The sequence below is a fragment of the Gorilla gorilla genome, chromosome 4, assembly GCF_029281585.2.
Source record: "Gorilla gorilla gorilla isolate KB3781 chromosome 4, NHGRI_mGorGor1-v2.1_pri, whole genome shotgun sequence".
Lineage (NCBI taxonomy): Eukaryota > Metazoa > Chordata > Mammalia > Primates > Hominidae > Gorilla > Gorilla gorilla.
Genome location: NC_073228.2, coordinates 24,904,685 through 24,925,407, shown reverse-complemented (window position 1 = coordinate 24,925,407; position 20,723 = coordinate 24,904,685). Strand labels below are relative to the sequence as shown.

At 36.9% G+C, this 20,723-nt stretch overlaps 1 protein-coding gene across 9 annotated transcripts in view; it reads right to left on the bottom strand.

The window, feature by feature from the left end:
* Positions 1 to 214: 214 nt before the first annotated feature.
* HELZ (helicase with zinc finger) overlaps positions 215 to 20,723 on the bottom strand; it is a 176,186-nt gene continuing 155,677 nt past the window's right edge. For 7 of the 9 annotated variants that reach the window (XM_055387014.2, XM_055387017.2, XM_055387013.2 and 4 more), the window contains 2 exons: positions 16,319 to 16,571; positions 215 to 8,362 (listed from right to left, as the gene is read on the bottom strand). In XM_055387014.2, the coding sequence (XP_055242989.2) occupies positions 8,028 to 8,362; positions 16,319 to 16,571 (588 nt within the window). In that variant the 3' untranslated portion in view covers positions 215 to 8,027. The remainder of the gene's footprint in view (positions 8,363 to 16,318; positions 16,572 to 20,723) is intronic. The other 2 variants (XM_055387018.2, XM_055387019.2) reach the window with 1 other exon arrangement.

Here is a 20,723-nt window from a genome sequence, read left to right as displayed (position 1 = left end):
TTACTGCTGAAGTTAGGGGATTTAAGCCAAGTCACAAATGTCTGGAAAGTAGAGTTAGAACTTTACAAATTCACACTGAGTTCTCAGTTACATTCGTTTTACCATTTACTATTAGGAATAAAATCAAAGGGCTGTGCTTAACTTCAGTCAGACCTTTGACCTTAAGGGCAGAAGGAAGCAGAGAATTATAGTTCACACATAATAAACACATCTCCAAATTATTAAAAAGGCATTTTATTATAAATACATTTTAGTTGTAGCAGTAAAATACATTTTGTTACCATGAATCTTTGAAAACAAAAGAACTTCACTGAGACAATGAGCACACTGTAGGAACTGTAGACCCCAAGTTGAAAACTTGTTCTATGGAACCAAAGTAGCTAACGTAATTCCAAAACTAAGTTAGAAAAGATAAAGACAAAGAAAGAAGAAAATAAAAACCCTAGAGAGTGGCTTTGGGGTTATTTTATGGTACAAAGTCACTTTTACTTTTAAGGATAAACTCTTTAGGTATTAGAGCCTCTTAGATGAGGTATCGTTTACTGCAAAGAAAAAAAATTGTTATAATTTTGCCATAAGTTATGCCTATTTAGATGGCTATATAACTGGTACTTTGAAGAGATGAACCTGACCACCTCAGTTTTGTACAGCTTCCCTCAGGAAGACTTCCCAAAATAAGACCCAGTATGAATTTGCTAAGTAACTGATCTATGAAGTTAGCTGAACAAGTTTAGATAAGAACTATATGTATGAAGCATTAAAAAAAAAATCCTGTGTCACTAATAACAGGACCCTTTAATAAAATGCAAAACTCATTATCTTTATAATTTAGAAGAGAAGTATTTTAATCACCATATTTACCTAGGATACAACTACTACATATAGCCAGTACCTTTATGGGGTTTAAAGAATCAGGTCAGATGACTGGCACAGAAATCAGATACAGTACAATGTCATATACATGGATTTATAGGAAGCAGGCATGGTCTGGATTTATGAAAATCCAGGACCCTTCCTCTGTAAAGGGGGAGGCTGAGAAACATTCTCAGCTGCACTGACACTTTGGGACTTCAACCAGGACAAAGAGCCCTCTGACCTACTGAAAGATATAAAGAGGTCTTCGCATACAAGTTATCGTGCAAAGCAAAGTGTAAATAAACCGAAGCTCCCCTCTAAGTTGGGACTGCATAAAAGAACCCAGGCTGAAAATATAAACAATCCTCTCCAAAGGTGAGTGAGCCTTTTCAGTAGGAAGGACTGTGTCTTAAGAAAACTCCAAAGCTGTATATTCTACGATGGTCTTCACGTGTACTTTTACACCTAAGTCATTCTGTATTCTATTACCATAAAAATAGCTTTTTTTGTCTTTCTAGTAGCTCAGTAAATTCAAAGGCAAACTAAAAACCAGAAGCAGAGCCCAGTACCCCCCAAGATGCAGTCCAGATAAAACAGCAACAACACACAAATTAAACAATACCCAAAGACCTGACAGGTTTATTATATTATAGGCAGTTTCTTTCTCAAAAATAACTTGCTCATACATGTGCACCTATGACTTATGAATAATTCATGCTGTGTAGGTGGTAGATCCCCCCTAGGCTGTTTTGCAAACACATACAGATTTTTTTAAAGGTAGCAAAGTAATCAGAGATATTTATTTTCTGCCATATGTTAACACTTCAGGCTCTCTCTAACACCTGCTGGCATGGCAGAGAATCTAAAATAACTTTGTTAACCTGAGAAACACATAATTTGAAAAACAAATCCTTTGCCCTCACCACCCTCCCCCCACCAAAAAAAAAATAATAATAACCATAAAAACTAAAACATTTGCCAGGCGCAGTGGCTCATGCCTGTAATCCCAACACTTTGGGAGCCCGAGGTGGGCAGATCATGAGGTCAAGAGATGGAGACCATCCTGGCCAACACGGTGAAACCCCGTCTCTACTAAAAAATACAAAAATTAGCTGGGCGTGGTGGCGCACGCCTGTAGTCCCAACTACTTGGGAGGCTGAGGCAGGAGAATCACTTGAAGCCGGGAGGCGGAGGTTGCAGTGAGCCGAGATCATGCCACTGTACTCCAGCCAGGGCGACAGAGCGAGACTCTGCCCCGAAGGAAAAAAAAAAAACTATTATTTCATTATTTAAGGATTATCTGTGGTTTTCGTTGCTCCATGTCACTGCCAACTTAGGACAGGGACTCCTGCACTTAGTGCCTCGATACATGCTAGGTGCACTCTCATGGCATTCTGATGGCTTCTTTCCAGGATTCTCACTTCCATGCATGTGGATCAAGATTGACCCTAAGCACACCAAACAAATGCACAGCTTCCAGACTGATGTCCAGGCAGCAGCGTACACAAAAGCAAACTCACCCTAAAACCAAAGAGCTCCTTCACCCTACTGCGGAAGAGCAGTGCAGACCCCAGCAGGGGTGAGAGTGAGGAGGGGTGGTGGCCAATCCAAAGGGCCTGTCACTCCATGGAGACCTTTCTCCACAAATGTTCCAGTCATGGCACCAGATTTATAAAAATGTCTCCAGAGATCAGTTTTTTACACTGAGTAAATAAATATATGGTTGAAAAGACGTTCAGACTCTGAAGGTCTCTGAGACTTTCAAACTGCGAGAATCAGACCAGTGATTTTCAAAGTGTGGTTCCTGGACTGGCAGCATCAGCATCGCCTGGAAACTTGTTGGAAATGCAAATCATCAGGCTCCAGACCAAAATCAGAAATGCTGGGGGTGGGTCCAGCTATCTGAATTTTAACAAGACCTCGAGGCAATTCTGATACTGGCTAAAGTTGGAGAACCATTGCTCCATCCTGTTCACAATTCTCAAATCTTAAAACAGGACAGATTTGTAAATAGTACTATGTGACTTCTACTCTGTGTTGCAACCTATGTAATTTGCCACCCTTTCCCCTTTACTTCTCAAACATTAAAAAAGTATTAATGAAAACACTTCATAAAATCAAAAATTTCTTAAAAGGTAATATCGATTTCCCCTCCTCTACATAGTTCTAAAGCAGGCAATCACATGCTAGTATGCAAAGTAAAAATACAGAAGAGACCTCATATATGAGGTAGAAACAGTTAAAAAGACTCCCCACGAACATAATGAAAATTTCATAATATTGTTTAATGAACTCATAGAATTATATAAAACTTACTATGCTTTATGCTTAATATCTGTATCAAAATAAAATCTCTCTGTTGAACAAATTGCAAATAAAGTCTGGTCTAATACTCTGATAACTGAAACTATATGAATGTCTCTGGGTTTTCTTAACACTCCAGTTTTAGACGCTTTAGACGACCACTGCGGAACTGGGTTTGGGATTTAACCACAGTTCACATTTCTAAGTCTAGATTCTTCTATTAGGTACCTCCCTCCAAAAAATTTTTAGAAACTCTGGTGACTGTTTCCTTAAACTTCACTCCGAAGTAGACATTTTCAATTGGTTCAAAAATTTTAAATGTTACATTAAAATTGTTTTTAAATTTCTTGAATCTCATATTCTAGTTTAAAGTAATAACAGAATGTGTTTAGTAAGATTCACTCCTTGCAACAATGGTCTTGACATTACTGATTAAAAAGGTATGAAAGTAGAAAGTGTGAATTTAGCAGCTTTAAAGTCTCAGCTAATAAATGTCCATCCTCAAGCAGATGGGAAATGTGAGGAGCATATCATAATCAGCATTTTCAAGACTAACATGCCAGTTACTCTTTCAAGATGGAGATGGTGTCTTTGTAAGTGATTGGCACCACTACGTGATATTTTGAACAAGAAATCATAGATAGAACATTACCTATTCTTTCTAATTTCTAGACGGTTTGAATGTGGATCAGATGGCAAAGAGTGGAGACAAATCAGATCCATTAAGACATTTATACCTTGAGATTCAGGAAGACATATAGCGCGGCAGTAGAAATTAAGGATTTTCTTATGTTAAGGGGATGGTGAGCAAGAAATAATGTCTGGTAAATCATAAAAGACGAATTACTACCATTGAAGAGCTGGAGGGAAAAAAAAAAGATGGCTAGCCTACATGACATTTGAAAGCACCAATTTGTATCTTTCAATACATTTAAAGTTTTAACCTTGTATCTTTATAGATTCTTTCTGGGATTCCCTTTTTAAAAATAACTCCACTATAAAACAATGCTATAGAAGGTGTCTGTTTTTAAATGAGTATTTCAGTAAGTCTAATTTTCTTAATAACAATGGTTGAAATACTAAAATTTATCTTGAAATTGTTCTTCACACCCTGACTCTTAACAAAGGTGGCTCGCTCTAGCTAAGGGGGCTAGAGAAACGTCTGCAGCTTTGCTCTTGACATGAAAAATATTAAACACATAAAATCAACTACACTAGAGGAACACAATACTATATATTAATTATCCCAAAGTTGGGAAATTCATTAGCTTTCTCAGCAGCTTCAATGCCTCCATAAAAAAGGAGAGTATTTTCATAAATTGGTCTTAGATGTTGCTATGTTTAATTAGGTAATGCTTATTCAGTGGGAATTCTGCTTATTTTACTTATTCTGCAGTTCTCTGAACTGAAAAGACCAGTTGATGTTTACATCGAACCTAAACTTATTCTAAAATCTGATGATTTAAAAAAAAAAAAACCTACACAAAGCAGTTTGTTATTTCACGTGTAAAAAATGACCTGGATAGAAAGCACATCTGTGTGATGAAAGGAAAATTAAGGTCATGTTAGTTTAAATGGTCAATAATTAACTACTGATTAATCAAAAACAAAGTTCTGCTATAACAATTTGGCAAAGCATATGCCCAAATGACAACCAAAACCCCCTTTAAAAACACACAAGAAAATATCCATGTTACACGGAATGAGGTTCTTCAAATCGTAACAAAATACCATTTTTAGATCATGAAAAGAATTTTTTCAGCATGAAGGCTCACTTTACCAACTCTATCACCCAAAATATCATCTTTAAGGTTAAAAAAAAAGAAAATCTCAAGTAGCACTGAAATTAAAAAGTGAAACAAATATTCTGGCAAGAAAAAGAAAACTTCAGAGTGATACTAAGGACAAAGACGTAAAAAGACATTATGTGAACAATTAACCTCACTTAGAAAAAAATCTGCTCTGAAGAAATGGAAGCTGGTAATACTTGGTATTATCTGAGAGCTATCATCAAGTTTTCTGGAAAAAAATTTTATATACATATATACATATACTATACATATATATGCATATATAAGGGTTGAACCTAGCATATAAGTTATGTTTCATAAATCTGATTTATGGGTACTTGCTACTACTACTCAAGTAATACCCAAAGAACATCAGCTGTACTCAGAAGACACGCCTCATTTTGATGGAAACTTGCAATGATTCTTACACAAGACTTGTTCAAAATGTTATAAGATACTATGCGTAAAGAGCAGGTTCTTTACAGCATGGTTGGAAAGATGGCATTATGTAATGCTGAGGAAGAGTAAGCTTGTTGTAAGTCAAAATAAGCATTTGATGCAGAATCTAAGAAGAGTATCAGATGGAAGCAGCGTTAGAATCCTTGACTGGCTATGGAAATAAGGAATGAGGAGTACTCATATACTCACAGCAGAGCGGTGGGCCAATAAGTAGCTGTTATTTTTAGTTTTTAGAAATAACTGCTTAGAACAAGGATGTCATGACAACTTAATAGCTTCCTTATCCAAAGCTTCCATCATCAACATATTTATATAAGGTGATGGGGTGCATACACCCCATGACCCTTAACTAAATATAAATATAAATAATTTAAAAACTGGTATTTTTTAAAGATTCAAGTATAGAAAACAGAAAATTAGGCAATAACCTCATGACAAGGGGTCAACTGAAAGCCCTGACTTGACAATTCTGTCTTCATATTATCAGATTGCTTTTGAACATTTATCTAGCTTGCGTTGTAGTCCTGTATATGGGGGCTGGGGGGTGGATAATCACTGATGGGAAAATTATTTTCCATAACATCCTCACATCAGAGAGATCTAATTTTCATTCGGATATGTCTTGAGTTTTATCACAGACTTAAAAGCACATAGCTACATGGCAAAACTTTTTCTTCTTTTCTTCCTACTAAAGAATGTTGAGTAAAATTTGACATTGCTAAATGTGGTGATCTGACATCATACAGAGAAAGAGTGGTGCTGTAACTTGCCGGCTCAGTTTTCCAACTGTGATTTATACTAACCATTAACAGGTCTGCAGTTTACAAGTCTATGTCTGCCACCTTACACAGAGACCCACAGCCTGTAACGCGAAGCCACACACAAATGAACCGCACTCTTAGCAGAAAGGTAGAGCTGAATACAAGAGGCACGCGGCGCTTATCCTGGAGCTTGCTAACCATTAACCAAAGGCACTCTTTTATCCCAAACTGTCTGAGGATTAAAAGGGGTTGTAGCTGGCCAACATAAACTAAACTCCAATCATAGAAGAAATGTCAGTAATTTTTCTTTACCTTTGCCACTTTTCAACCTGATTTTAAAAATGTACTTTGATTATAGGATTGCCTATCGAAAGTGGTCTTCCAAAAACCTGTTTTTGAATGGATCATCAGGAAGATTGGGTTCATTCGAAAGGTTCCCCAGCCTCATCTTATTTTTTTTTTAAAAGTTTATATTGTAGTTTCGAGATACCTCTGAAATATAAAAGTAGTATTACAAGGTCAGGAAAATAAGGACATATATTGCTTTAAATGTGTGACAAGACCATAAGTTTCAAGAGGGTAAACATCTTCCTTTGGATTTTACCAAAATTCATTCAAAGCAATTTTTAGATGGTAGAATATTTAAGATGGCTATTTAAATTTTGTATTGTGTACAAGTTCAATAAGGGGTATTTTAGAAGAACTGAAAGACATGAAAAACAAAGGTAGTTTTCGGCCCCAGATTCCGATGAATTTTGATACATTTTTGACAAACATTATATTTCTTCTTTAATGGTGTTCCTCAAACAAGACAGCTAGCAAAATATTTGAATTGCCACGTATAATGTCACATTTTAATGTAAACATCAAATAAGGTACCAAAATTTTTACTGGAGGGAAAAAAACCCAAACCTTAAAGCGGCACAATTCTTTATACCACTGGAGAAGAGGGAAGCCAGGTTACAAACATTTACACATGCATAGTGAGAAAAAAAGAATTTTACTAAATTCACGCATTTTTAAAATAGTTATCAAGTCTACTAAGCACCAACAATCCTAAAAATTTTTCAGCTTCTTGATTTGTTTAAAAAAAAAAAACACACACTATCAAATTAACATTAAAAACAAGCTTGAAGTGTAGCTTGTCCAAAAAATAACTAAGTATGCCAACGTTTTTTTCACATTTCAAAAAACAGTGGCATACAAAATATGCCTGCAAAGAATGCCTTTAACTCTATCCTACGGTGGATGGAGATTACAACAACACATCATACATAGTCTAAAACTATAAAAGTTTTAGAATGCAGCATCGTGTCACCAAAAAAAAAAAAAAAAAAAGCTGATAAAACTTATTTAGAAGATGCTGCCCCTTTATTTTAAAAAAAATTTAAATGAATTTAAGCAAAAATAACATACATTTGTACATCAACTGGCCATTTCTGGTACAGAAACCCAGCATGTGGTAATATTATTGAATAAATGTAAATGCTACTTACAATTTTTTTTTCTTTTTAAATACATTTTAGACAAACTTTTTTTTTCTTTTTTTTTTTTTTATAGTTGCACAATTAACCTCTTGGCTGCTAGCTTGATGCAAACATATGTAACAATACACAAATTTAAAAATTTTTTTTATTCTACATAAAAGCTGTCAAAGTTTTGACACATCAAAAAAGCAAAATAATGGAATATACTTTAAAAAAATTAGTTGCAAGTCTAGCAGCAAAGCAATTAAGTGAGAACATATTTAATATTAAAACAAAGGGAACTGTGCATCTATAGATGAAGTCCAACTACCTTAATTCTACTGATACAAACAGAAATTAAAACATTCTCCCTTGAGGGAAAAAAAAAGTGATTATTTAAAATATGAGTAAAAGCCATTGCTGCCAGATGAGCTCCCCAGGCTCAGTTCCTGGAAGAGAGACAGAGGGTCGCTACTCTTCTTGGCCTGCTCAGGAGGGGGCCTGGGCTTTGGAGGGGCCCGCAGAGCGCTGGCATAGGACATGGCGGGCTTGCCCCCCGCAGAGCTCTGGGGGCTACTGCTATTGGCTGACTCCGCGATCTGCTTGTTGGGCATAAGGGGTGGAAACTGGCCAAGATGCTGCAGCACACTGTAGTTGAAGGAACTGGACACCTCGAGGTTCTCCGACTTCAGCTGATCCTCAGGGGGTTTGACAGTCTTGGGTGGCGCTAAAAGCAGAGAACAGTGACACAGATTTAAGGATGAGCCCAGCAATGTTCATGTGCCTCATTCACTCAGTGTGTCAGAACTGGCTCTCATCTCCAGGAACTCAGGGACAGCATAGCCACAAGGACAGACACCTTCTGCCACAGAATGCTGAAATCACAACACATCCAACCAAACATCCCTATCTTATAGACACATAAAGCAGCCATGAGAAGTGGAATAGCTAACATATAAAAACTAAAGTTCAAATCTGAAGGCTTGCTGAAAAATCAAAAACTAGTTTGTGTAACTGTACACTTTGATATTTATTCTAGTAACTGCTCATAGTTTGTAAACAGGCACATGCTCTCTCTTAAAATAAAAAGGAGCTGCATATCCAGACTCCTGGTCAAAACAGCTTTTATTACTGAGCTAAGTAATAGTGCCATGGGATTCCATTTGTTTACAATGCTACCCTTCCTTGTATTATATACTGAGTAACATGGAATAAGGGGTGCGTGTGGGGACTGTAAATGACTTCACATTTCCTATAATCTGCCTGACTTTCAAGGTCCCTTAAAATTTGACTCCATCCTTCCTAACCAATTTTATTGCTCACTAAACCACAGCTTGCTTTCAAATAACTGCTTTTCTTTTCAATCTTTTAAAACTTTATGTAACATTGTACTGGATTATAAACATAATACAAATTCACTGAGGACAATTGGAAAATTTCAGAAAAGTCCAAAGAAGAAAGTCATTCATACTTCTAAATACCAGAGATAAGCCTTAAGTTGTTGTTTTATTTTTCCCTAAGTACTTGATTTAGAGTATTTCATAACTTACTTACATAATGTCTCATTTTTAGAAATTTTCATTATCACCAATTTTTCTCTTCTCTAGACCGTGATGTTCCAGGTCAATATTTCTAAATATTCACGGCTCCTTCCTCAGGATAAGTGCCTAGGTGTACAATGGGATGTACGAGCCATACAAATTCATGTATTTCACAGCTATTTCCTCAGGATAAATCCCTAGGTGTACAAAGCTTCTGACAACTGTGGCCAAACCACTCTGCAGGAAGATGCTGCCCATGTGTACTCAGCCAGCCATATTTGCCCATTGCCTTACCCAATCACAGCACTGGCATGATGACTGTTTAAAAGCTTAGCCTATTTTATTAAGTAAATAATTATCTTGTTGTGGTTACAGTTTGCATTTCCTTGATAGCTGGTGTGTATGAACAGTTTTCCTTGTTTATTACCTATTTGCAGACTACCTCTGTCCATTATTCTATTGGACATACTATTCTATTGTTTTTTCCTATTATTTTGTAGGCACTTTTTACATATGAAGAATACTATTCTTTCGTCATATGCTGCAAATATTTTTACCTGTTTTGTGATTTCCCTTTTAATGTTATTTATAATGCTTCCACTTGGTCAGCAAATGTTTTAGGTTTTACTAAGCAAATCCATGAACTAGTTTCTATGCGAAGTCAGATAAATATTTACATCTTTTCATGAATCTTTAAGGGTTTCCTGTTTTAAGTTAAAATTTTATAATCTATCTGCAATTTATTTTATTATGTGGCATAAGGTAAAGATATAACTGTTCACTTATTTTTCCCTTGAATGGTTAATTAATCATTTATTGAATGGTTAATTAATCATTTATTGAATAATCCATCCCTTCTATACTGATCATACTTTTATTATTACTAAATTCTTTTGTGCATTGAAATCTGTATCTGGGCTTTCTAGTCTTCCTGTTCCACTGAACCGTGTTTCTATTTCTGTATCAGTATTAAGTTTTTTGTGGCCCTATAATAAATTGTGTTCTCTGCTCTTTGAAGTCCTCCTTCTTTACTTTCCTCCTCTACCTCTTTTCAGATAAATTCTGGATATTCTCACAGACCTTCTATTTAATTAAACAGGCAGGTGAGCCATGCTCAGTCTGCTCTTCCTGCTTTCTCACAGGTTGCTTCTCATATCTGGAATTTGCCCATTTACCCATCCAAAACCTTAAACTGCCTTCTCAATCCAATAAATATTTATTGGGCACTTACTATGTATTCACTGCTGTGCTAGACCCATGAAAGTATACAGTTGGTTAGAGCAGCCCTTTGTAAACTTATCATTTTATTGTGGAAATAATATATAATATTCAGTCACGGCATGGCTAAATAACAATAAAAGTGGAACAATGAAGGCTGATAGGTCGTAAGGGAGTTCTGGGAGAGCCAGGAGGGAATCTACATAGAGAAGATGAAACCTGGGATGAGTCCTGAAGGATTTAAACAGGTGGGGAAAGACTAGGAGGGCACAGGAGAGACTAGTAACAATCTCTCGGTTTCTGTGCTTTCCCTGCTTCCTTTTAGGTACAGAAACCCCACCCATCACACTAAGCTTAAATTGGACACGTGGTTGCTCAGCTAGTGACTACATTTACCAGCTTCCCTTGTAGCTGAGTATGGCTAAGTAAGTAAATTTGGCTTAATTAGATATGAGCAAAAGTGTGCATGCAATTTCTGTGTCATCTCTAGCTTGAAGATAAGCCACTTGCCTTGAAACACTGTCATGGCAGAAACCTAGCTTTGACTACGCAACAAAGACAATCCTTCAGAGGACAGTGGGACACAGTAGAAGGACCTTGGGCCCTTCAATGACTTTGTGAAGCAAAGCTACTCAGATAGTGTGAACTACCCAATTAGGTGAAAGAAAAATAAGTTTCTATCTTATTTAAGGCACTGTACTTTGGGGTCTCTTTGGGACAACAGCTTAGCCTTTACCCTAACTGATACAGGTAGAAGAGGACAAGAATGGGAAGCATTTCCTCATGAGTCTCCTCTGAACACAGTAAAAGGTTAATATTAGACAACAGATGGCAATAACAACAGAGAGGTGAGTTAGTTCCTCTTGTACAAAGTTTTCTCCCAACTATTCCACCATCTTTAAGGGTACAGTGTCTAAACTGCACATTTAGCACTTGGTTTTATGTCCTTTAATATTGATTGTTATTGCTTTATGTATGTTAATCTTATTTCCCAAACTAGATAGCTCCTTGAGGGAGAGGACCATGCCATCTTTTTCACTGAGCTCTATGAGTATGGCACTCTGCTTCTTGATGGCCCTGTGGTTAGTGGGCCACAGAGACTGTCTCTTCCTTCCTTGTGTTCATGTCCAGAAGGAAGTGTCCCACTGGAACATACCTGATTTAGATTGGGCTGGATTTCTTTTCCCAGAAATTTCTGTATGTGTATGTGGGGCGGGGCGGGGGGGTGCAGGTACAGACAGAGAGGGAAAGTGAGACCTTTAGCTAGATTACTTTGGAAACCAAAAGACACTTAAAAATACATAGAAGAGCAGAGTGATCAGAAGACCAATTTACAAGGAAAAGCAGGACAAAGGAGCAGGTACACAGAGGAAGCCATAGGCCCTGGAGGGAGATGCTGAGACCATCACATCTAGTGGCTATTTACCATGGGCCAGGCACTTTGTGCTATGCACCTTCCATGGATTAAACACAATGACCAGAAAACTATCCGGCTCCCCTCATCAACCCAGCTGGCTCCCTGGATCTTATTTCCAGTAAAACTGTTTTTACCTGAGCTACTTTGGGTTGGTTTCTGTTTCTTGCAATCAGATGTAGCTTAAGACAATCATCAAATAGAATGAACTCAGATATTTGATCTTCAGATATTTAGTGAGGTAGCTCTATCCTTGAGTTCAAAATAAGTAAAAAACTGAAACCACAAGAAACCCCACTAATATTTCTTTTTAAAACCCAAACCACAATGGTTCATTTCCTCTAAAACACACTAGTGACACCTGATGGAAGCTACTTCACACTCCATTTGACAAAGTTTCAAAAGCATGTTAACATCAGCAATACAGCTGTCCAATATAACATAAAACTAGAATTCAGAAGTTAAGGTGAAAATATTTCACGTTTTAGCTTTAGTATTTTATTTATTCAATATGCTAATTTTATAGTACTATTTAAAAATTTTAAAAATTCATAAAATTGTTCAAAATGATTTTAAAGCACTTAATATCTTTCTAGTATATTTATCACTTTTCCCTTTAAATGTCACTGATTTTGTGAATAAAACAATGGCTTTCAAGAACAATTAGTTTAACACATATTTCAATATAAGTGTTTTTTGCTGTCTAAAATAATATATAAAATAAATATGGCTTTCATTGTTCAAGAACTTACTATTTTTATTTACTTTATTAAGACTTATTTAACCATGTTCTCAGTTTCATAGCAATGTAATTAGTTTTAACTGGTTTTTTTTTTGGTTTTTTTTTTTTTTTTTTTTTTTTTTGAGATGGAGTCTTGCTCTGTCGCCCAGGCTGCAGTGCAGTGGTGTGATCTCGGCTTACTGCCACCACCACCTCCCCGGTTCAAGTGATTCTCCTGCCTCAGCCTCCCAAGTAGCTGGGATTACAGGCATGCATCATCATAACTGGCTAATTTTTGTATTTTTAGCAAAGAAGGGGTTTCACCATGTTGGCCAAGCTGGTCTCGAACTCCTGACCTCAGGTGATCCACTCGCTTCAGCCTCCCAAAGTGCTGGGATTACAGGTGTGAGCCACCATGTCTGGCCCAGTTTTAAATGTTTTTAATTAAATAAATACTTAGAAAATAATAGTTTAGAGGCAGTTTAACCTAATGCCTACATCCTTGTCTAACCATGAATACAAGATTGCTACTAATTAATCATGTATATATTCCCAATAAGAGAAAACATTCTCTGAAACTATGAATTTCACTAGTCTTACAACTAATATTTTTCAAAATACACATCTCAGCCAGGTGCAGTGGCTCACGCCTGTAATCCCAGCACTTTGGGAGGCTGAGGCGGACAGATCACGAGGTCAGGAGTTCTAGACCAGCCTGGCCAACATGGTGAAACCCTGTCTCTACTAAAAACACAAAAATTAGGCGGGCGCCTGTAATCCCAGCTACTCAGGAGGCTGAGGCAGGATAACTGCTTGATCCCAGGAGGCGGAGGCTGCAGTGAGCCGAGATGGTGCCATTGCACTCCAGTCTGGGTGTCAAGAGCAAGACTCTGTCTCAAAAACAAAACAAAACAAACAAACAAAAAACACATCTCTAATCTAAAATTTTCAACCCATGCATTAAAAGAAAATGTCTGCTAAAGTATGTCTTGTCACCAGGTAAGTGAACAGAAACCAAACATACCTGTGTTGGAGGAGGGATTCCCCACCCTCTGCAGTGCAATTGGGTCACCCCCTTAATTGCACAGAATCTAGTTTCATTATCTCCTTTCTCCACAAGCATTTACTAAGAGCCTAAAGTGTATTCAGTGTCAAAACGGGAAATTCAAAGTTTAAAAAGGCCAAAGATGGGGTTTCTATTTTAGGCTTACAGTTTAATTGTAAACTGATATCCATATCAAACACAATGATCTTTTTAAAATTTCAAACCAATATAATATAAACAGTTTTCTTCAAGCTCAAGAAATAAATCTCTAACTTCAGTAAGAAGTCTCTCATGTGATTATTTTATGTCTGATACCACTACTACAATTCTCTAAAAACAAAACATTGATAAACAAGAAGTTGTGCTTCAGGACACTCGTGATTTGAATTAATTTTTTAATGCTAAACTGATACTTTCAATTTAAAAATACTACACTATGTCTCCAAGCAATGAAGAAAATAATGACTTTATATTTGCAGAAAAGATACCACAAATGACATGAGCATTTGCTCAGGAACTTTCTACCTTATCAGCTTGGGTCAGCTTTTTATTAATTTCAGCAAAAAGCTATCCTAAAACTTAGGTTAAAAAAAAGAAAGAAAAAGAAGAAGAGAAATGATGTTATCTTAAAAAAATTATAATAAACAAAACAACCAAAAAAGTAACAAATTATTATCACTGATTTGTAATGTAGATGTTTACCAGGAAATTCAAATATGATAACATGAGTGAGTGTATTTATCCTAGACCCTGAAAGTGACAAAGCAGGCTCACACCTGTAATCCCAGAACTTTGGGAGGCCAAGGCGGATGGATCACTTGAGGTCAGCCTGGCCAACACGATGAAGCCCCGCCTCTACTAAAAATACACAAATTAGCTGGGCATGGTGGCAGATGCCTGTAATCTCAGCTACTCGGGAGGCTGAGGCAGGAGGAATCGCTTGAGCCCGGATGGCAGAGGTTGCAGTGAGCTGAGAATGCACCACTACACTCTAGCCACGGTGACAGAGCGAGACTCTGTCTCAAAAACAAACAAAAAAGTGACAAAGGAGCCAGGCATGGTGGCTCATGCCTGTAATCCCAGCACTTTGGGAGGCCGAGGTGGGCAGATTGCTTGAGTCCAGGAGTTTGAGGCCAGCCTGGGAAACATGGCGAAACCCCATTTCTACACAAATAAACACAAAAATTAGCCAGGCATGGTGGCACATGCCTATAGTCCCAGCTACTTGGGAGGCTGAGGCAGGAGGATCATTTGACCCTGGGGTGTGAAGGTTGCAGTGAGCCGAGATTGCACTACTGCACTCCAGTCTGGGTGACAGAGCGAGACCCTGTCTCAAGAACAACAACAAAAAGACAAAGCAACCCGAGGCAAAATACAGCTGTTTACTCCTAAAAGGTACCAAAGAATGTTTAAAGATTAACATGACAGTATCTTTTGCCAGGAAATAAAAGCAAAAGCTTTTAAATGTTTTTTTTTTAATTTTTTTTACCATGTCTATTGTTCTAAAAATATGCTTGCATGGCACATACTCAAAAATGGGCCAGTTACAGAAACAACAGATTCACATTCTAAAGATGAACAAAATTTGTTTCAAATAAAAAAGTTGATGTTACTGGGCAAAAATTCACCACACAAAGATCTCAGACTTGTTCACAAAGATCAACGTCTACAGCATACAAAGAGAAGGAATTAGAGAATTCAAGCAGTATAATTAGTTTTTTTACATTCAGTATAAAAAAGAGAACAGAGGAAAGATCAAAGCGCATTCATCTTTAAGGCTAAAGAGGAAGACTCTAGATTTTCCATCATACAAGTTTAGAGTGTCTTATCCATTCCGATCCCTTTCTATGCCTTTTTTGTTTTTTAGCCATGAAGTTCTACAGTTTATCAGAATAAAGGAATAAACAAGGATTCCTAAATCTCAAAATGTCAGACTTTACTGGTCTCTCTCGTGGCCAAACTCTATTATATAGCAAATTGTCAACACTTTACTGACAACAAATCCTTGAAAACATTCATCTAACCAGCTCCCACTCACCCCCCTCAGCTCTGAAGGAAAAAAACCAAAAAGCAGAAAACAAACTTTTCCCAAACAAAAGTGATTCTATCTATTCAGAAACATGTTTTAAGCTCCATTTCTTCTTTCAATCACAGGTCAAAATGATCAGTTTCCAAATATGGATATATCTACCAACCTTCTGGACATAAAATATGGAACCGGCCAGGTGCGGTGGCTCACGCCTATAATCACATTTTGGGAGGTCGAGGCGGGTCGATCACCTGAGGTCACGAGTTCGAAACCAGCCTAGCCAACATGGTGAAACCCCATCTCTAGATACAAAAAATTAGCCAGGCGTGGGTGTGTGTGCCTGTAACCCCAGCTACTTGGGGGGCTGAGGCAGGAGAATTGCTTGAACCCAGGAGGTGGAGGTTGCAGTGAGCCAAGATCACGCCATTGTACTCTAGCCTGGGCGACAAGAGTGAAACTCCATCTCAAATATATATACATATATTTATATATATATATATATATATATAAAAATATATAAATAAATCTATATATATAGAGAGAGAGAGAGAGAATCAATATAGTCCTAAATTGCACACCTATGAGCTATTAGCATCATTAAATATTGTTCAAAGATGATAATGCAAATTGGGGGCAGGGGGTATAGAAGAAAAACTCCACAGATATCCGGGAGCTGAGGAGTACAGATTAGTTTTAGCCACCAACTCTGTCTTACCTATCAACTCTCTGGGCTGAGCTGTCCTGCCGGATCCATTGCACGGAATGTTCTGATAAGGAGTAGATGAGGTGGTGTTTACCCAGGACTCCGGGGATGAAAAGTTGAAAGAAGATTGGTTACTGTGGTCCTGAAGCTCTTTACACTGAGCCAGACTGTCTTGAGGAGTGCTTACTTCTTCAGAACAAGGCTGAACTGAGCTAGATGAGATTCTTCTTTGGTACAAGGGCCGACCAGGTCCTCTGGGCTCATACTACACAAAGAAAAAGGACATTTCATAAATCAGTGCACCTTGTGCCACAGTCCTCTGTCTTTTCACTCCATAGCAATCTCACTATATAAAGTAAAAATTGTCAAGAATATACTGTGACTGTGAAACCCTCCCTCCACCCTACTCCCACCAAAAAGAAAAAGGGCGGGGGAGGGTACAGGCTAGGCTCTGGACATGGTGTCAGAAGACCTGGGCTCAAAACTCAGTTGTGTTCCTCACTGCATAGTCCTGACACTCCATGTCTGATTTCTGATTCTGTTTTCTTATCTGTAGAATATGGGAATTGAAGTAGTTGTTTTCAGTTCTAAAATTCTATTGACATTTTAGATAATAGTAGATTAAGAAAAAGCATGAAGGAGCAAATCCGCTCAAAATTAAATGGGTAAAGTATAGTCAGTTGAGTCATGGCCCTCTTGAGCAGAGTCAGCTATTCTACACTTATCTCTTGGGCCCTTCCTTCATAACATCACAATTTATTTTTCTTTAGACCTGATGGCAAGATGTGATTCCTCCTGTCCAACGTAAGTACTCTTGACTGGACTCCACTGCATTTCTTTTAGTCAAACATCAAATGACACAGCATACTCATTCATTTAGTCAAAAAATATTTTATATGTTTGAAACCCAATTAACTTACTCAGTATATTTTCTCCTCCCTAAACTCCCTGTATTTGCACAACCCAAATTCCTTTAACCCTTCCGACAAGATCTATGTGGCAGCCATGTCAAGATTTTTTTATAGTTACCCAAGTGCTGTTCAATTTGTTCTTGCCAGATACTTGTGATCAATATTCAGAGTCAATTCTAATGGCAAGGCAGTGTAGAGCAGTGGTTAGGTATCAGCCTCCATCTAAGGCCAGACTGTCTGGGTTAGACTTCAGCTTCTGACTTTTATTGGCAGTGTCACCTTGGGCAACTGATTTAACTTCTTTGTAACATGAATTACCCACAGTCCCCATATCTTGGGATTGTTGGGAGAATTAAATAAGGATGCATAGCATGTACAGCAGTTCTTGGCACACAGGAAGGGTTCATTGCTATATAATTATTTTAATGTAATATATAAAGATAAGATTCCACGTTCAGTCTCAAATGACAGAATGGGATTGGTGTTTCATTGCCCCTTTCTTTTTCCTCTTTTCTTTTTTGGATAGCAAATGATAAATCTGCTGTTCAGTCTGTGGTCAGTTATGACTCTCAGAAATTGTACTTTCACCACTGTTGTTAGCAATAATTGGAAATCAGGAACTGGAGGCTGGATTAAAAAGAAGGCAGAGAGATGAACTGGCATAACAATAACAGGATGGCTTCTGGAAATATAAAATAGCACAAGCAGACATTATCAAGCCAATTAAATGTGAAAATTGTGGGGGTAAGCACTGAGAGTATTAAGTTAAAGTAGATGGAACCACTAGGATGTAAACTAGGGAAGAAAATGGGTCTGGACTGGCTGCCCTTGTGCGGAGAGGCAGGAAAGCCGTGACGAGAGCAATTCTCTCGCTATTAAGTTTTGAGTGCCTCCATTTCCACAGTCTTAGCTATTGAATGGAGGAAGGCAAGAGGGAGTACTGCCATCTGGTTAATTTCTTTTTTTCATATAATTTTACAGATCTGTTTCTAAGCACAGTATCTCAATTCATCTTTAATTTTACTCTGCTTTAAAGGCAATTGTTTTCAATGGTCAAATCATTATGAATTTGATTTGATTTTCTAGAATGTTAACCATCCAAATTAATTTAGTGTCAACTAGGAATGTAATCAGCACATTTGAAATTTCTTTGTCTAAGGCATTCAATTATGGTAGTGAGTAGAATAAGTAACCTTTCTAAACTGCACTGTGTGCTCTATGCCTGACAACCCTGGATCACAATGGCTGCGCAGCGTGTCTTTTTTTTTTTTTTAAATCAAGGTTTGTAATGAAGACAATTAGCTCTTAAAATTGAAATGTAGTATTTCTTTCTATGACTATCCCCTGAGTGTTTAGTCACAATCTTCAGGGGATTACATTCTAAAGTTTTCATATGTGAATACTAAAGTACAAAACTAACGTTGGGTATGGGCTCAGAAAGAGCAGATTATGATAACCATGTCTCCTGGTGATACAGAACACTAAATATACTCTCATGAATTTCAGGCGTTAACTTTATAAGCCCCTTTTCATTAAATAACGAACATACACAAACCAGTAGTATAAACGAAAACCTTTTTACAATGAATAGACATATGAACCAGAAAGCTTAAAGGAAGAAAACGAAAACTCAGAAAGAAATGGAAGGCTGATATAAGAGAGAATATTCAATTAAACTTTATAGAAAATTTATATCATTTGTATCTTCCAAACTGAAATCCAAAATAATCACTCAGTTGACATGCACAGCAGGCTCCGCGGAAGTATTGTATAACCTATCTACAGCTATTGACAGAGATAAACATGTAGATAAAATATGAAATTCAATTTCAAATTATGTTATGAATATGATTAATTTTTTATGTCAGAAAAGCAAAACCGAAACTGGAAAATTTTTTAATGCTTTTAAAATTAGATCTATTGGAGATTTTATATATATATACATAGAGAGAGAGAGAGACAGAGACAGAGACAGAGAGATTGATTGATTTTTGTGTGTTGACCTTGTATCTTGTGACCTTGCTAAATTCACATTAGTTACAGGAATCTCCCAAGGAATTGGGAGATTCCTTGGGCTTTTTCTATACTGACAACCATGTCATCTGCAAATGGAGACAGCTTCATTTCTTCCTTCCCAATCCCTAATGCCATTTATTTTCTTGCCTTATTGCACTGGCTAAGACTTCCAGCACAGTGTTGAAGAGGAATGTTGAGAGCAAATGTCTTGCCTTATTCCTAATCTTAGAAGCACTAAATCTCTCACCATTAAGTATGATGGTAGCTGCAGGATTGTTATAGATGCCCTTTAACAGGGTGAAGAAGTTCCTTTCCATTTCTAGTTTACCAAGAGTTCCATCCTGAGGGGACCACACATTTTGTCAAATGCATGTGGTTTCTATGTCTATTGATATGATTGTGTGATTTTTCTCTTTAGATTGTTAGAATGGTGTATTACATTAATTTATTTTCAAATACCACACCAGCCTTGCATTCTAGAGATAAGCCCCCCATGATCATAGTATATATTCTTTTCATATATTGCTAAATTCAAATGGCTAATGTCTTGCTGAGGATGCTTACATTGATATTCATGGAAGTGGATCTGTGATTTTCTCTGTTTGTATTGCCTTTATCTAGTTTTGGTATCAGAGTAATGCTGGCCATATACAATAAATTGAGAAGTGTTCTATTCTCTGGAAAAGATTGTGTAAGTTGGTGGTTTTCTTCTTCACATTTTTGGAGGAATTCCATGCTAAAACCATTTGGGCCTAGAGATGTCTTTTTTGGAAGGTTTTAATTACAAATTCAATCTCTTTAACAGTTATAAGACTGTCCATATGCCATCTATTTCATCTTTGGTGAGGTTTTAAGGAAGTGGTTCATTTTATCTATGTTGCTGAATGTATGTGCAGAGTTGTTTGTAGTGCTCCCTTATTACCATCCTTTCAATGTCTACTGGGTCTGTAGTGACCCAGCCTCCTTCCTAATATAGGTAGTTTGTATCCTCTTTTTGTCTTTGTCAATCTTGCTAAAGGTTTATCAATTTTACTAATCTTTCCAAAAAACTAACTGGGTTTTATTGATTTTCCTTTATTGCTTTTCTGTTTTGAATTGTATTAAATTCTGTTCTCATCTTTGAAATTCCCTTCCCTCTGCTTGATTTGAATTTATTTTGCTCTTCCTTTTCTAATTTCTTGGGGTATAAGTTTTGATTATTGATCTGAGATCTTACTTCTTTTCTAATATAAGCTTTTATTAAATTCTAATACAAGCTATAAATTTAAATTCTAATATAAGCTATAAATTTCCCTCTGACATGGCTTGAGCTGCATTACACAAATTAGGACAGGCTATATTTCCATTTTCACTCAATGTAAAACATTTCTAATATTTCTAATGAAGAACCTTCCATTGGTCAAAGATAGGGGACAAGGTGTCAAAATGTATGACTACAATAAAGTAAAAATTCAAATACATAATGATATCAAATAATAATATTCAAAGTG